General features: G+C 38.0%; 1 protein-coding gene and 2 pseudogenes across 6 annotated transcripts in view; 1 reads left to right on the forward strand and 2 right to left on the reverse strand.

Annotated features, from left to right (window-relative positions):
- ATP11C (ATPase phospholipid transporting 11C) overlaps window positions 1-19,082 on the reverse strand; it is a 177,386-nt gene that overhangs the window by 80,533 nt on the left and 77,771 nt on the right. For all 6 annotated transcript variants that reach the window (XM_040627861.1, XM_040627867.1, XM_040627888.1 and 3 more), the window contains exons 2-5: window positions 14,387-14,506; window positions 8,903-8,992; window positions 6,476-6,556; window positions 4,469-4,576 (exon numbers count right to left, since the gene is read on the reverse strand). In XM_040627861.1, coding sequence (XP_040483795.1) covers window positions 4,469-4,576; window positions 6,476-6,556; window positions 8,903-8,992; window positions 14,387-14,506 — 399 coding nt within the window. The remainder of the gene's footprint in view (window positions 1-4,468; window positions 4,577-6,475; window positions 6,557-8,902; window positions 8,993-14,386; window positions 14,507-19,082) is intronic.
- LOC103672847 lies at window positions 1,833-2,457 on the forward strand (annotated as a pseudogene).
- On the reverse strand, window positions 16,412-17,088 carry LOC121101872 (annotated as a pseudogene).

The following is a 19,082-nucleotide window of genomic DNA, read 5'->3' on the forward strand; positions in this document are numbered from 1 at the left end:
CACAAATAAACCCTTAGCATACATGGCCAAATGATTTTCAACAAGGGTCCCAAGACTATGCAATAGGGAAAGGACAGTCTCTTCAACAAATGGTGTTGGGAAAGCTGGATATCCATATGCAAACAATGAGGTTCGACTCTTACCTTACACCACATACAAAAATTACTCAAAATGAATTAAAGGCCTAAATATAAGGGGCACGTGGGTGGCTCAGTTGGTTAAGTGTCTGCCTTCGGCTCAGGTCATTATCTCAGGGTCCTGGGATCAAGCCCCACATCGGGCTCCCTGCTCAGCAGGGTCTCTGCTTCTCCCTCTGCGTGCTGCTCCCCCTGCTTATGCTTTCTCTCTCTCAAAAAAATAAATAAAATTATAGAAAAATAAAAAGACCTAAATGTAAGTCCTAAACTTTTTAGACTCCTAGAAGAACATCAGGGAAAAGCTGAATTCAGGACATTGGATTCAGTAATGATTTCCTGGACATACACCAAAAGTGAAGGTTAAAAAAAAAAAAAATCAACGTTAGAAATGGGAATATATTGGGGCACCCAGGTGTCGGTCGGTTAAGCATCTAACTCTTGGTGTTGGCTCAGGTTTTTGATTTCAGAGTCGTGAATTCGGGCCCTGTGTTGGGCTCCATGCTGGGTGTGGAGCCTACTTAAAAAAAAAAAAAAGAAATGGGAATGTATCAAACTTAAAAACTTTGCACCAAAGGAAACAATCAATAGAATGAAAAGGTAACCTATGGGATGGGAGAAAATACTTGCCAATCATATATCTGATAAGGAGTTAATATCCAGACTATATATGAGACTTCTACAACTCAACAATAAACAAATACCCCAGTTAAAAAACAGGCAAAGGATCTGAGTAGACATTTCTCCAAATAAGATATACAAATGGCCAAAACGCACATGAAAAGATGTTCCACATCTCTAATCATTTGGGAAATGTAAGTCAAAAACACAATGAAATATTTCACACCCATCAGGATGGCCACCATCAAAAGAACAGAAACTAACAAGTGCCGGAGAGGATGTGGAGAAGTTGAAACCCTTGCACACTCCAAGTGCAAAGGTAACATGATATATCCATATGGAAAACAGTATGCAGGTTCCTCAAAAACTTAAAAACAGAATTACCATATGATTAAGAAATTTTATTTTTGGGTATATATCTAACATAATTCAAAGCAGGATCTGAAAGAGTTATTTGTACACCTGTGCTTGTCACAGCATTATCTACATTACTAAGAGGTGGAAGCAACTCAAATGTCCAACTACTAAGAGGTGGAAGCAACTCAAATGTCCAACTACTAAGAGGTGGAAGCAACTTAAATGTCCAACAAATGAATTGATAAAGAAAAGACAGTATGCATACTAAGGAATATTACGTAGTCTTAAAAGAGGAATTTCTGTCATATGCTACAACATGGATGAACCTTGAAGACATGACGCTAAGTGAAATAAGCCAGTCACAAAAGGACAAATACTGTATGATTCCATTCGTAGAAGTATTTCTCAAAAGCACTCAGTCATAGAAACAGAAAGTAGAAAGGTGTTTACCAAGGGGCTGGAAGCAGGGGGAGTTTGTGTTTAATGGGTATAAAGTTTTAGTAGTACAAGATGAAAAGATTCTGGAGATCTGCTGTACAACAATGTGAATATACTAACACTACTGAACTGTACACTAAAAATGGTTAGTTAAGATGAGGGGGGGATACCTGGCTGGCTTAGTCGGTGGAGCATGTGATTCTTGATCTCAGGGTTGTGAATTTGAGCCCCACAATGGGTGTAGGATTTTTTTAAAACAATAAAATCTTAGTGGCGTCTGGGTGGCTCAGTCGGTTAAGCTGCTGACTCTTGGTTTCAGCTCAGGTCATGGTCTCATGCGTCCTGGGATGGAGCCCCAGTGTTGTCAGGTTCCGTGGTCAGCAGGGAGTGTCCCTTAAGAATCTCTTCCTCTGCTTCTCCCTAACCACCCCCCAAAATAATAAATCTTTACAAAAAATAAATAAAAACAAAAAAAAAATGGTTAAGATGGGCCCTCTTGGGGCCTCACTTTCAAGATGACCAAGAAAAGAAGGAATAATGGTTGTGCCACAAAGGGCCGCAGCCATGTGCAGGCTACTCACAGCATCAACTGTGCAGTTGCCTGCCGAAGGTCAAGGCCATTGAGAAGTTTGTTACTGGGACCAGAGTAGAGGCCACCGCCATCAGGGCCATTTCCAAAGCGAAGGTCTTCTAGGCCTATGTGAGACTGCTGTCTGTGAGACTACATTACTGGGTGAGCTGCGCCATTCACAGCAAGGAAGCCCAGAATCGCTCTCCTGAAACATGGAAGAACCCAACACTCCCACACCTACCCCGATTTAGACCCGCGGGTGCTACCCCACCACCCCCACCAAAGCCCAGGTAAGCAGCTAAGTCCTTAAGCACTGAAGAAAAACTGTTGTCTAGAAAAAAAAATAAAATGGAGATTATACTTTAAAAAAATGGTTAAGATGGTCAATTTAATGTTATATGCTTCTTGATCACAATAACAAAATGAAATAAAAAAATAAATAATACTTTGAGACTGAGATAAAATATTTATAAAGCACATTATGTGATAAAAGACTGTTATCCAAAATATTTTAAAAAAATCTTTTAAAACTCAACGATAAAATGAGCACTCTGATTAAACAATGGGTACAGACCTGAATAGACAACCTTATGAAAGAAGATATTCAGATGTCAAGGACGCATATGAAGAAATGCTGAACACCATATGTCATCAGGGGAATGCAAATTAAAACAAAAACGAGATACCCACTACACACCTATTAGAATTGCCAAAATTCAAAACACTTGACAACAAATGCTGGCCAGGATGTGGAGAAACAGAAACTCTCATTCAGTGCTGATGGGAATGCAAAATGAACAGCGTCTTTGGAGATAGCTTGGCAGTTTCTCACAAAATTAAACATGCTTTTACAATCCAATCCAATAAGCACACTCCTTGATATTTACCCAAATAAATTAAAATCTTATGTCCATGCAAAAACTTGCGAAGAAATGTTTATAGCAGCCTTGTTCATAATTGCTACAATTTGGAAGCAACGAAGATGTCCCTTAGAAGGTGAATGGATATATAAACTGGTCCATCTAGACAATGGAGTATTATTCAGTGCTAACAAGAAATGAGCCATTGAGACATGAAAAGACATGGCATAAACTTAAATGCATATTGTTAAGTTAAAGAAGCCAATCTGAAAAGGCTACATACTGTATATGATTCTAACAGTATAATATTATGGAAAAGCAAAACTATGGAGAGAGTAAAAAGATTAGTGGTGACCTGGGGTTGGCGGGATGAAGGGATGACGAGGCAAAGCTCACACAAAGGATGTTTAGGGCAGTGAAATGATTCTATAGGATACTAATAATGGTATGGATACTTCTCATTAGACATTTGTCTAAGGCCACTGAATTTGGAACAAGAGTGAACCCTAATGAAAACTATGGACTTTGGGTGATGATGATTGTGCCAGTGTAGGTTCATGGATTGCAACAAAAATACCACTATGGAATGCTGATAGCGAGGGAAGTTGTACACATGTGGGGAAAGAGGGTATATGTGAAATCTGTACTTTCCTCCATTTTGCTGTGAACCCAAAACTGCTCTAAAAAAGTAAAGTTTATTATTAATTAAAATACAATCTGTTGGGAGCAAAAAAGATTATTTGATATGCACAGGTCTAAAATCTTATTGACTGGGATCTTATTAGGTAATAATCAACAATGATTAACTTGGATCTTGGCTGATAGTAAAAAATAATACTATCTTCCAATTCTCATACATTGCTGGTAGAATGCAAAATGGCACAACTGCTGTGGAAAACAACTTGGTGGTTCGTGAAAAAGTTGAACACAGAACTACCATATCATGTAGCACTTCTACTCCTAGTATATATCCCAAAGAACTGAAAACAAGTGTTCAAACAAAAACTTGTCCATGAATGTTCATACCAGCAATGTTCATAACAGCCAACAGGTGGAAAAACCCCCTAAATGTCCATCAACTGATGAATGGATAAAGAAAAAATGGTAGAGCCATATGATGGAATATTTAGCCATAAAAAGCAAGAATTACTAACACATGCTACAATAATAACAGACCCTGAGAACATTGAGAGAAGGCAGACACAAAAGGCCACATAGTGTCTGATTCCATTTACATGAAATAATCTAGAATAGGTAAATCCATAGAGACAGAAAGAAGATTAGTGGTTGCCAGGGCCTGGGTGAGGAGGAATGTGGCATGACTACTTAATGCCTACGGGGGTTACCTTTTGGGGTGATGAAAATGTTCTGGAACTAGATAGTGTTGGCATTTGTATAACAATGTGAATGTACTAAATGTCACTAAATTGTATGTTTTAAAATGCTGTGTTTTTACCACAATAAAAAAAAAAGAACTACAAAAATACCTTGATTTTTTCACTCTCTTTTCTCACTCGCTTTGCATTTTCAATTATGTAAACAGTGCTCTTGTTGACTTCATTGTCAGCTCTGTGTCTTAGCCAATCCTCATATCCCTAGAATAAAAATAACTACAGTTAAGCTCACATAATACAGTGAAGTTGTTAATAAATTTCTATAACCCCCTCTATGAGTCACCAGCAGATATTTATACTTATAGTATTAATCTCAACTCACAGTGCTAAAGAGACAACATTGTTCATTTTTACAGCAAGAACTAAGATATGTTTTCAAAATACCCTTTAGGTAAATAGCTTTACTGGTTTCTCCATTCTACAGATAAGTATCAATGAAAATATAGGCATCAGAAGCTTAATATTCTTCAACCGTGAAAGGCTATGATTTATTCTTCTAATTCTACTCTTATTCAAGTTAATGTTAATTTCTGTACTTTTTAATTTGACAATTTTTTTCTAGATTTTCTTATAGCTCACTTAAATATATTCTTATTTATATTTATACTTAAATATATTCTTCTGTAGTAGACTATTGGGAGTGATCATCACCAAGGAAATGTAATTCCTCCCCAGTGATAGAGAACAGAAAAGGCAAGTTAGGATTATTTTGGCACAGAATCCATGATAAGGAGGTCAACAGATAAGATTTTGGAGGTCAACAGTTAAACTTCTCCATTGACTTGGTGGTAAAGGAAGCCATAAATTGGTGGTCATTTTTTAGAGTTAAAAGTAATCAGGGAAAGGTCTAATGGCTCATTTTAGTTTGGGTTTTTTGTATGAAGTAAATTTAAGCCAAAAGAACTAAGGAAGGAGGATGTTCATTTGTTTGAGCATGACCTCTTCTCCTTTTTACATCACATTGCTTTTTTTCTTTAGAATAATGTCTGTACCTTTTCAAATGTAACTGTTTAAAAAAAAATCTCTTGATCGCCTTCCGCTTTTTTTCTCCAGGGCTATATTCATTCTTGTTCTGTTCCTCTTTATGACAATGCTAGGCTATCACTTCCTATGGCACTTTCTGTGATGTCAGTGAGGAAAGAAAGGCCTAACATGAACTAGTATAGGGAGTAAAATGAATCAGTAAGAGCTTTTGTAAACCATACAGGCTATTCTTGGAACCAGCAATTCTATGATGTTAAAGAAAATAATCCTAACAGCCGAAGGGAAAGAACATTCCAAAAGTCTTTATTTAGCAACCAAACACTTGATAAAATATTCTTGCAGTTTCTGGTAGGCAAGATAGAAGACCAGATAACCCCAAGAGGAAAGGTAAGCTCGTTCAAAATACCATTAAACAGACCATCACTTTCGAAGTTCTTGAGGATAGTTTTTAAAGCTCTTTGGTAAGTACTGTCTAAAAGTATGTTTGCAATTAGTCAGGTCCAATGGACTGTCCAGTACATGATAAACGTTGCTGACCCATCCTTTACCTCCACTTTCCCATTTCCACTTTCAATTTCATGTGGAATTTTTCAAAGGTACTATCATATAAACTGGTCAAAATACTTCAAAGACGTCAGCGTCAGACACCATGGCAATTGTCAGCTTTGATGAAAAACAAGAATAAAAGTCTCCTCTGGCCACCACCCACTTCGGCAGCATCAGGGAAGACAACAAATATCGAGTACTCGTGCTCTTGAGTTCTCTGCTTTAGGCAACAACAACAATTCACTAGAATGGGAATTTTTCACAAAGATATGCCACACTGAAAAAAATTCATACACATTAAAAATTCACCTCTCATTTCCTGACTGAGCTGTACCTTCTGCCTTCTTTCTTTTAGGGTTACAACCCCACAACACAAATACTGAGGAAAAAAGGGGCAATTAAAGATGTACCTTACGGTCATTTTAATATGTTTTCAATAGGAAATCAAATATAAACTAAATCCATCAAGGATGCTGCTCACTCTATATGAATATGAAAAAGGACCTTGGGCAATGATACTCAAACCAGATGGGACTGAAATGCAGGCATAATTGGAAATAAGAAATTTACCTGCTTGATGGCTGTAACAGTTATAACAAAGAAAAGCGGAAGTCCACTGGTAACCGGGCTAGTTGGTGTGTCTACTGTGACCTAGGTAAAGAATGAAATCGAATATAAAAGGAAAATAAGCCATTCACTTATATGAAGGACTCACATGCTGCCACCATTTCAGGCAGAAGTACAGACAAAACATATCCTGGTAGCAGGGCCAGTGTTAACTTTCATTAAAACAAAAGCAATCCACAGAGCAGTTAGTGTAAGGAACCAGTTCTAATTCAGGCTTAGTTTTCATTCCAGTTTGGATTCACGCCTTCAATGAAATAGAACCAATCATTTACCATCTCTTTGTTGAGTACCATTCTTTCAGCCCCTGTGCTATCAGAGGCCAGGCTCTAGAGATGTTGCTTTAGATAAGATAGAGAGTAGTCCCTGCCCTTGTAAAGCTAACAGCTTACAGGAAAACTAGACAGTCGAACAAATGAAACGCTGAAATCTAAAGAGTAAAGCAGAGTTAACTCGATGAAAGATGGACTTTCAGGCAAGCACACAGGACAGCATATACAAAGTCTCTACAGTAGGAGGGCAGTGGGTGGGGGGGCGCACATGTAAAGAAAGAAAGAAGCCAGAGGCAGGACAGAGTGTGGTGTAAGATGGGGCTGGAGAGGGGGACAGAGGAAAGCCCAAGCAGGGCCCTCTAGGCTAGAGTTCACTGTTTATCCCACGGTGGGAAAGAGCTGAAGCTGTTAGGCAAGGAGAGCTCCCATGAACAGAACTGCATTTTGAGAAGATCACTCTCCCCGATTTGTGGAAAATAGAATGTAAGCGTGAAGGTGGGGAGTTCACATACGAGGCTACTGCCATAATGCACGTACAAGATGATGGCTTGGACAAGGGGGGGCAGCAACAGACATGCAAAGAACTTCCACGGATAGTTAGGGGTTAAAATGGTAGGAATGGCAAGGAATTTCTTGTCAGGGGTGATTAAAGATGACTTCTAAGTGTCCGGTGAACACGGCTGGGTAGATGTTGTCGTTCACTGAAACAACAAATACCGAGAGAGGACTAGACCTGAGGGACGGAGGACCAGGAGTTCAATCTGCCCCTACTACTCACTTTCATCTCTATCCCCACCCAGGCTGGGCTCTACCACACCCCCCGAGTTAGGGACACAGGCTTTTACGTGGCTGTGGGCCTTCATGCACAGCGTGAGACACCCATCTGGCATTCTTCACCAGGTCAACTTGCTCTAATCTTTCAAGGCTTAGTTCAGATATCATCTACTCTTTAAAGCCTTCTTAAGCTCCTCTCGGTTAGAAAGACATATTAACTTCCACTGTATCTCCAGAGCATGATGCTCGTGCTACTTTTATGATTTGTACTGCATTAAATTAAATGGATACATGACTGTAACATACATTCCTTAAGGACAGAAAAGCCGTATCTTGATCTTCATTGTATCTGCTAGAATCTTTATTATCTGGAATACTGCAAGGCACACAGTAGGTGCTTGGTATACATTCACTGAACCGAACTGAACGGTGTTTCACGGGACAAAGAACGACTCTTCTGAGCATAATTTTGTATGCAGTTTATTTTATGTGTTTTGTAAGGTATCTTACCATGGATCTAGAGTAGCTCCTTTTCAAATGCCCCATCATTTAAGACTGAAATTAGCCCTTTCCCATATCACAACCCAGATTGGTTTTAAGTAGCAGGGCTAAATTAAATTACAGTGCCATTTACTCAAAGCCTCAAAGTGGATAAACAGAAGCACTTAACATTAACAAGGCATTGGAGCAATTTCACTGGGATGTTTCTGCTTCGTTTACAAAATGAAACGAGGGAAAAAACACCCTTACTGTAATAAAATTTTCTGGGGGTAATTTTGGTGAGGGACAACTTATAATGACTCATAGACTTAAAGATGGAAGAAGCAATTTAAGATGTCTAAGATTTAAAACACAAAACATTAGCAGGAACAGAGAGAAGATCAAGTCCACCAGGCTTTCACACTTAAATGAATGAGGGAGAGCAAAACAGGTATCAGGAAGAAAAGTGATAACTTTTCAATTAAGCTGAATCTGGTGTTTAATGAAGTAAAATTTAATTTGAACTATTTTCAATTTTAATACATGCTATTGTATTTAATGGTACACAATATATGTCCTTCTAGGATGAACAAAGATATGAAATCCATGAAAGTTTTTAAACAAAGTAACAAATTCTCAACAGGTTTCCTAGTAAAAATGCTACTTTGGAAATTTATAAAATCATATAAATCTTAAACTGTAATATTAGTACTTTAAAAAGTTTTATTAAAACAAGCCCTAAAACATCTTTTTAGACACAGGGCATTTTAAAGTTAGAAATGGATTGAAAATCTGTTTGGAGTAATTATGTTTCTAAAAGGGGAGTGGTTGTTTATGGAGCTCTTACCTGCACAAGGAAAATGATGAGAAAATAAAAATTTGCAATTCTTCTAAACTGTTCAAACAGATTCTTTGGGAGGAAATTCCAAAGTGTATACTGTACGGGAGAAAGAAAAAAGAGTATCACTAGAAAGGAAACTTGAAAAATTCTAATAACAACTCATATGGGCCAGATTATCACAATACTTTGAAAACATGTTAAAACCCAGACTTCACACATACAAATAAGCATACACTTAGAGGTATACTATATAAGAAATAAAGTTTTCATTTGGAGTATCACAACTGGGCCATTTAGTCCCCAGTCTTTGCTTTCCCTGACCTGATCTAAATTAGGTTCCTTGTTAGGTGTTCTCAGGTCATCCTATACTTCCTTGATAATACTCATTACAGTGAATAACTACAGACGTGTGCATTTTTTATTAAAGTTGCTTGCTCACTCAATAGGCAGTAAGTTCCAGAAGGACAGGCTGTTCATTTGTCTTTTCATTACTTTTCCTCCAACACCTAGCAGACACAAAGTAGACACTCAATAAATTAGCTGGATGAATGAATGAACAAATTAATCCCTCTGGCTCATCTAACCACTGGAGTCTGGATCATCATCACCAATATAACTCTGACCCCCACCTCCATGACAGTCGAGGTATACACATAACCTTAGGTCATAGAGGCTTTCACTTTAATCAACAACATGCCATACTGGGCTTTGGTAACTGGTAATAGGTTAAAGGTTTGATGCTAAGTAGTACATGGGCAGGAGAAGAAAACTCCTGGGCCAACTGTTGAATCACATAAGACTTTCTCGCTAATATCTTAAGCTCAAGGATGAGGTCATTTAAAAATCACCATAAGAAGTTGCATTTTCTAGATATCTTAATAAAGACCAGAAACCAGAAAGAAAGAAGTGTTTCTTAACCTAAAAGATCTAAATTTATACTTAGATGATCTCCACCACAAATATGGTGAGAAAATATCCATTGAATTAGGTAAGATGACTGAAATGCCATAGTTGCAGAGCATGACACAATATACGTGAATTTACTAACCTCTCTTTAAAAGGCTTATGGGCTCAAGATTCAGGGAATCCCAAGAAAATGAAGATAAATGGAGGCAAACATATTCAGTAAAGGAGCTGCATTACAACCAACAGCCAACCTAGAAGGTTCTTCCCCCGGATTCATAGAAGCGCTTCAAGGAAGCTCATTCAAAATGAAGTACAAAATTACAGTGAGATATCACCTCACACCTGTCACAATGGCTAAAACAGAAAACATAAGGAACTACGGGTATTGGTGAGGATGTGGAGAAAAAAGGAACCGTTCCTCTTGCACTGTTGGTGGGAATGCAAACTGGTGCAGCCACTGTGGAAAACAGTATGGAGGGTCCACTATTTACAATAGCCAAATTATGGAAGCAGCCCAAGTGTCCATCGATAGATGACTGGATAAAGAAGAGGTGGTGATATATACACAATGGAATACTACTCAGCCATAAAAAGGATGAAATCTTGCCACTTGTAACAACATGGATGGAACTAGAGAGTATAATGCTAAGTGAAATAAGTCAGAGAAAGACAAATACCATGATTTCATACGGATGTGGACTTTAAGAAACAAAACAAAGGTAAAAAAAAAAAGAGAGACAAACCAAGAAACAGACTGTTAACTCTAGAGAACAAACTGATGGTTACCAGGGGGGAGGGGGGCAGGGGGATGGGTAAAACAGGGGATGGGGATTAAGGAGCACGCTTGTCGTGATGAGCACCGGGTAATGTACAGGAGCGTTCAATCACTACACCACGCACCCGAAACTAACATTGCACTGCATGCTAACTAAACTGGAATTTAAGGCCTTAATAAACAACAATGAAAAATGAAATACAGAATTGTGTGGATATGCAGCAATTGGGGGAAGAGAATCCACACTTTTTATCAGGTTCCCAAGGCAGCTTGTAACCAAAAACAAAAGGGATCAAAACCACTGATCCAGTCCCTTTGAAGCTGATGTAGTCCAGGATCAGCACTTGACTGTCCCAATTACTTAGGATCAATTTTCTAAAACAATAAGCTAAACTCCCACAACAGGCTAACAGCTGAGCTTCTGGCTTGTTGACCTTCTGTTCCCTAACTAAGGGGTTTTTAATTAAACAAACAAACATCAGGGACTGTTAGAGTCCTCTGTGGGGTGTTAACACATCAAAAGGGAACATTTTTGTTGTTGTTTCTAGGCCCCCACGGTTTGTTTACCACTGTTTTAACTTATTAAATGAACTGCTTCCTTGGGGAACTCTGACTATTACCATTATAGGAAACTATTGCTATATGCTCTCTTCTTTCCTGCATCAGGTCATGAGCTATTAAGATGTCAGGGAACATATCGTAAGCCCCCTTAACCACAGCTGCCTAGAACAATGTTTGGTACATAGAAGGCACAAGAAATCTTGATCTTAAGTGTTGGCCATTTACTCCACTGCTCCACACCAATGTGAAGTAGAACTTTCTCTTTTTTTAAGTACCACTCTTTCTCCCGTGAATTCGGAAGAGTAAAGGGAGTCACCACCACACTAGGATTTAGTAACTTCAGCTAAAAAGGCACCATCCAGGGAGTGTGAAAAGATTCAAAGAGATATCCAATAAATTCTACTGACAATCTGAGTTTTAAAATGAGGTAGAATGCTAGTGTAATTTTAGGCTTGAAGCTTTAATTCAAGACAGTCTTTCACATAGGAGTTCTAAATTTAACCTTGGGCATACCTTCGAAGTGTTAGGTGGAGCTCACGGATTCTTAACCCACTGTAGCACCTTCAAGATTGAGGCTCAGAATTTTTTAAGGGAAAAAATGTGTAATGGGGCAATATGATGGAAACTACAGATCCTAGCAGCAAGCAGCCAGGGCTCCTTTGGCTAAAGAAGGGGATTTCCAAATGTCGTACCAGCTACAAAATTCGGGTGATTCCCAAAGGTTCCTGCTGATTGTATTCAAGTAGGAAGGCTGCAGAGAACAAGGTTTTTTATGAAAAGTATTGTGTTCCCCAAGAAGAAAAGAACACTAATTTTATCAGTAAGTAAAATTTAAAGTAGGTCACAGTATTGATCTTCAGTGTTCCCTGCATTAATAAGATTTATTCCCAGTGTTATACTGGCATTATGGATGGCATTGGTAAACAAAAAGCACCCATTAAGAGAAAGGTATTTTTTTCATCAAAGGGTTAAAAAAGGAAATCAACACTTGCTACAAAGTTGGAAGGCAGCTAACATATGCTATATAAATTGTACATTTCTTCAATTAAAAGATTCTGGTGAAAATACAAACAGCCAAAAGACACTGTGAGGAAGGAAAAGTTCCAATTATCAAAATATTGTTCTCTCCAGAATGGACCCAAAGGCCTCTTTTAAAGAGAGATCACACCACACAATCAAAACACATGTACTGCTCAGGACCGTAGTAATAGTAATCACAGAAATGTAATTTAACAATACCACCTACCATTTACGGAGTCGTTACTATAGGCCGAGCACAGCGCTTAAACTGTGGATTATTTTACCCTCACCACAATCCTCTGAGGTAAGTACTGTTAATATTTCCATTTTACAGATAAGAAAACTGAGACACAGAAGGGTTCTATGCCTTACTTTAAATTCAAACCCAGGTCTTCTGTCTACAAGGATGAAGCTCTTTACCACTACGCTATACATATGCTCTCCTCTTCTAATTATTCATCGTATTAAGATTTCATTCTTTTTCTGAAGTTAGTATTCCGTCAGTTCCTTTTTCTGCTCTAGAGCTTTTAGGAAAAAGCGGATCACTGGTAAACTACATGGCCAGTAAACTAGAAAAACTGTAAACATGTAATATTTACAGAGAAAAGACAGGTGTTAGTTTATCAGTGTAGAAATGTGCACTTCTTTATTCTGATTTCTAAAAGATACACACAGAGATATATATGCAAATCTGTTCAGAAACAATCTTTATTTGCCCCATGAGCTCTTGACTATTAAAAAAAATATCCTCATGGATTGTTTTGCCTACTGGCAAAGCTGAAGCTAGATAAAATATGAGAAATATTATATTAAATATGAAAAGATTTGACAATTAAACAGAGTCTTCTAGTTCTTTTACAATGTGAAATTGCAAAGTATATTACAAGAAAATGGTTATCATTAGTTCAACGAAAGTCACTTTACCATCAGTGTGTGACATTATCATCTTTCACATAAAACACTATGGGAAACAATAATTCCCTAGAAAGTATTTTAGATTTTGTTTGATGCAAAATGCAAGAGAAAACAGAGAAAGGAGCCCCAATAGCACAATGATGTGAAAAGGGATTTTTATTCAGAACCACGAGACCTGATAAAGCAGTTCTGCTCCTGACTTTATTGCTCACTCTGCTTGGTGACCATGGCACTAACTTAATTTCTCTGGGCTTGCTTTCTCCATCTGTAGAGTCAGCAAGTTGAACCGATAATCTCCCAGGATCTTCCAGTTCTGTAAGTCTATGATTCTGAGTCAAAGGACTACTACTGTTGTCTTGGATCCTACAGGGTGAGTTACAATTTTCAATCAAAGGACCATTCACTATCCTGGGCACAGGTATGAAAACTTCTGGCTGAGGACAAATTTTCTGCCATAAGGTTCAAGGTGAACAGGAAATAGACATTTTACCCAAAGACACTCAAAGCGTTCTATAGGCCAATAGACCTGGGCTCATTAGGCAACAGTTTTCACTCATTCTGTCCATATTTTACATGTTAATCTCCTACCTAAATATAATCTGTACTATGTATCACTACCTCAAGAGAAATCACACATGTTTGAAAACCAAATGTTAAATTTTTAAAGAAAGGGAATAATTTTGTTTCAGGTCTTAGGTGTTTGCAAACTTGCAGTGATCCAGTTGTCACTAACGTTTTACATCTGCCTTGCCAGGCTACATGAGGAAGTGAGGAAAGTCTATCGAGATCTGTCAATCTATCAATTACCTGCCATCTAGCACCTAGTACTTAACCTGGTCAGCCAAAGGTAAAGATTAGCAAGCTGATATTAGTAAAATGAGGACGACCGGGTACTAGAAACTATAGAGACTGCTTATGGAACATCAGCTATAAATGTCATTCTAGGATAGCACCCTCCGAAAGAATGTAAATTATTTAGAACCTAGTCCATCCACTTAAGAGAAATTCAGGAAGCTTTGGGCAAGCAAATAATTCCTAGTTTTAGCACCCTTTAAGGCTTAACGTAATATGTATCATCAACAGGCACTATGAATAACAAGGGAAAGCAAGTGACTAATATTTCAGCTATGACAAGACAGAGTGATACTGTTTAAGAAAAACAGCCTTTTGGTGGCATAATGACCACAGTTTGTATACGGAATAGGTACACATCTGTGTATGCATATATAAACACACCAGCTTCCTTGGAAGCATAAAGAAGTGCCATTATCTGAATCACTACATGTATCTATTGAATTAAAAAAACAACTTACCTTAGATGAGACTATTCTATTATCACAAAATCTTTGTGCAATGTAAGCTTCTGTTTCTGAAACTGGATGATTGCCAACGAACACTGTGCGTGTACCAACTCTGTTCTCTTCTCCAGCACACTGACCAAGAGAAAGGGGGGAAAAGTCAGTTTCTTATCACATTTGTCCATGCTTCTACTGAGCTCAGAATTCTCACCTAAGCACATCTGACAATCCTCTAGAGACAGAGAGAAGACAAGACAGAGTACCAGAGAGGGGAAGAAAACCTTGTTAGGTTACTCAAACTCCACTAGGCTCTTAGTTGCTGACTTAGTGAAGATTAGTGGGAGGGTTGCTTGAGACAACTGTTCTGAGGCCAACCCTGCTATTTTAAAATACTTAAATTAAAATTAATCCTAGAAAACCAGTATTTTTACTGCCATTTTTCTTTCTTCCACAAAATCTCAACCATCACCATCACAGCAACACACTCAAAAGGTCAGATTGGGAATATTTAATTTATCATATGACAACTATTGAAGACCATCTTGTCAATTCCTTACCAGAGAACATAAAGCAGAAAGCAAATTGCTTCCAAACAGAAAATAATTACTTGTGAGTATAGCAAAATAGAATGGCTGTCTCTAATGATGATCAACTATTTCTACAAAGAGAAGTTGAAATTCTTTGGTTTTACAGGAAAGACATCCTTAGTGATTTCTCAGAGCCTACTGTCAAAAAGTCCCATTTCACACAATATATCTCTAATGCCCTTTTTTTTTTATTTATTTATTTATTTATTTATTTATTTATTTATTTATTTATTTTAGAGACGGAGATGGGGAGGGGCAGAGGAAGAAGGAGAGAGAGAGAATTCCAGAGCAGGCTCCATAGCCAGCATAAAGCCCGATGCAGGGCTTGATCTCACAACCCTGAGACCACAACCCCAGCCAAAATCAAGAGTCGGTTGCTTAACCAACTGAGCCACCCAGGTGCCCCCACTTTTACATTTTTTAAAAGTAGGTTCTAGAAGTTGTAGAATCTAGAAGTTCGAAGGTTGAGCTCCATTTTACCTTACCCTTTTACTTCACTGAGGTTTTACTCCATTTTTTTAAAGATTCTCCAATAAATTTATTTTGTAAATTTTTTGCATTTTATATTTTATTGGCTTACAATTTAGAAAAATTTATACAATTTTGAACACTGAACTATTTATCATTTTAACATGAATTCAGATATACTTCAGTTTATTTCTAATTGACCTTCAAATGCAGCAGCTCATGAGTTTAGTGTAAGTATTCTTGCCACCCCATCCTACTGTCACTGAGTCAAAGTTCAAGATACAGACAGATACAAATACAACACACACACATAAACAGACATAAACAAGCCTTTTATGAAGTAAACAAATCTTTTATAATGTAAATAACAGTTCCCTTTTGGAACTTTCTATATCCGGTTCATGCCTTTTCTGAAATTGGGATATTCACACACATTAGACACAATCTTTACAAAGCAAAGCTTTTATCTCTTTGCAAACTCAGGTAATTCTTGAGAGCAATATTTTTCTTATTGATCGGAAAAGAACAGAGTGTGGAAGGTCAAAGAGGAAAAATCACTTCAAATAATCAAAACAGAAGAGGTCTGAAAAATAATACATTTAATAGTGTAGGGAGAAAAATTTTAAGTATAGATTCTATTGAAAATATTGATATTCAAAGGAATAGCTTTGGACCCATTGCCAAAAACTCAGATTTTTTTCTCAGTTAATTAAAACCAAGAGTGTTTATTTAGGAAGATACATTAAGTCTTTGAAGTAAGAATGAAAGAACCATACAATTTAATTTCTATATAAATGACTAAATATACAAAGCATCAAATATAAACAGTAGTGTAGCAAGAAAATAAATTGGCAGAAATAATTTACTCAACCAGTAGCAATAATTAAGACAACCATCTGAAAGATATTCTGTACACCAAGAATGAAAAAAATGTTGTTACACGATTTTACAGCATACAACGGAATTCAATTCTAATTCATTACTATTATACTTCTTTCTTCTTCAGTACCAGTGGACCCACATCATCCCCTATCAATTCACTGTGTTTATTATGTGAACCATCACATGCAGGAAAGTCTTGGAACGTCAACACCTATAATACGCTGCTTTAATAAGACACAAATCTTCAACGTTTATTTCATTCACCACTTTGGGATTTTCCTTTTGTATTTTAAGATTAATCATGCTTGGGGCGCCGGGGTGGCGACTCTTGGTTTTGGCTCATATCATGAACTCAGGGTCATGCAATAGAACCCTGCCACGGGCTCCCACTCAGTTTCAAGTCTGCTTATGTTTCTCTCTCCCTCCCCCTCTGCCCCGCCCCCCAGCGAACAGCTTGCTCTCGCGCGTGCGCGCGTGCGCTCTCTCTTGCAAATAAATGAATAAATAATTTTAAAAAATTAATCAAGCTATCGTTTTTTCTTTGAGAGGAATGGATAAATTGCAAGGTAGCCAAGTAGCGCAAGTACCCTCAAGAAAAGCAATAACCGAAGCCATTCTGAAACTGTGGGCTAAATGAACTGTAATGCTCTCGGGGACAGGGAGATGCTTTAGATATTCGGGAAGCTGCACCTTCACGATGCGGGCCAGCTCTCCAGCACCATCCTCTCCAGCAGTGACCACTCCTCTCTCAGACCCACTGCTCTCCGGCTGAGCTGCCATGCCTCTACTCTTCAGGATAACACACTTTTTAAAAAAGATTTTATTTGAGAGAGAGAGTGCACGAGTGGGGGTGGGTGGAGGGCGGCGGCAAAGGAGAGGGAAAAGCAGACTCCCCACTGAGCAGGGAGCCTGAGGCGGGGCTTGATCCCAGGACCCTGAGATCAAGACCTGAGCAGAAGGCAGACTTTTAAACCAACCGCCACTGCGCCACCCAGGCGCCCTTGGGATAGTCTTCTTTGATGGTACTATATTATCATGTTTGAGACAACCATATATTTAAGTCAAAAAAAAAAAAAAAAAGATAGGAACCAATATCTACATACATATTTCCATTATTTTTAAAAAAGATCACTCCCTAACCCAGAAAGTTTTAAAGTACGTAGGCTCAAGGATTTTCCTTCCTTTCAATGATCTATTTAAAAAGCCAAAGATGTAATAATCCTGACCCCAAAGTAATTATTTTAAGCAAGACTACTTAGAGATTGCAAAGTTCTCCAAATGTTTGTTTGGATGTATTTCAATCTAAATTTTTGTACCTTATATCGATATTACAGGGAAAATGATTTTGCAGTTTAAAAAGTAAAAATCAAACAAAGGTAGAGATAAGAACTCTTGACTCTTCATTTTCATTAAAGCTTATTAAATAATTATTTAGTGGGGTACTGCTTTCAAACTCTGTAGGGAATCAATCAAAAAGTAATTGGGATAACCCTGGCATGGGTGAACAGAATCTCTATCCATGGCAATGTAGAAAAAGTCAGTAAGTATCTGTGCTAGACAGCTTAGCTATTTACCCACTCACACAAAGACAGGACATTATTAGAACAACTGATTGTACAAGGTCCTTCGCATGCTAAGACTCCATGGTAAATTTTCAAACAGTTCCTGGTTATCGTTCCAATAAACAATACCTTTATCAGAATGGCAGCTATAGGGGACGCCTGGGTGGCTCAGCCGGTTAAGTGTCTGCCTTTGGCTCAGGTGATGATCTCATGGGTCCTAAGATCAAGCCACGCATTGGGCTCCCTGCTCAGTGGGGAGTCTGCTTCTCCCTCTCCCTCTACTGCTCCCCCATGCACTCTCTTTCTCCCTCTAATAAAGTCATAAAAAAATGAAAAGAATGGCAGCTATATACATTTTGATTCAGGGACCAACTTCTTTGTTTGCAACTGTAACATACAAGGTCTGACATAGCTTACTGGTAAGAGCACTAAATTTTCCATAATCTCCATTTTGCAAATTGTAAACAGAAAGTGAATACACCTTGCTAAAGTAAAGCTCATTCTGCTTCACCCTTACCCTCCCCTTCTGTTGCAAATTATGGTCTTTGCTGTAGTCTCTACAACAGACCTGAACCTTATAATGTACAGATTTGAATTACGGAAATTGTCAAATTACTTGACAATTCTGCATATACATATACAACCTTTAATATTTGTATGGTTGTTTAGTTTTTCACACAACCAAGAAGACACTATAGAGTAAATAAGGAAGAGTTACCTTTTATGCCAGTTCTCAGATCATTCTACAAATGAAAAGGAGGAAGAAGAAAGGAGAAGAGGTAGTGGGGTCAGTGAAGCGGGATGTTTCCTGCACTGCTAATATAGATTGTTCCCCTTGGTTAACAGTGGCCACTGATTAAGCTTAAAAGAGAAATGAACCAGTAGTTCCCCAATTCTGAATTGTCTTCAACTTTCTTTTCTGGCAGGTAATGGCATTCCAGAGAACAAAAGGAAGGAACAAGCTTAACACAGTTTTTCAGGCACATAATATTTTTATGAATTCCCTACATTTGAATGGCATTTAGTTTTACTAAGAGCTTTCCCCATACATTATCTCTCTGATCACTTTCAAATAAGGCCTATGTGACCTCTATCTCTATTAAGTTGGAGAAAATGGATTGAAATTGCTGTGTAGGTTTGGGAGGGTGGGGGAGGGTGCTCCCGGCAGTGATCATTGTTAGATGATGAAATAGGGGCCTGAGAGGAGCTGTG

The sequence above is a fragment of the Ursus maritimus genome (assembly GCF_017311325.1).
Source record: "Ursus maritimus isolate PB19 chromosome X unlocalized genomic scaffold, ASM1731132v1 scaffold_X1, whole genome shotgun sequence".
Lineage (NCBI taxonomy): Eukaryota > Metazoa > Chordata > Mammalia > Carnivora > Ursidae > Ursus > Ursus maritimus.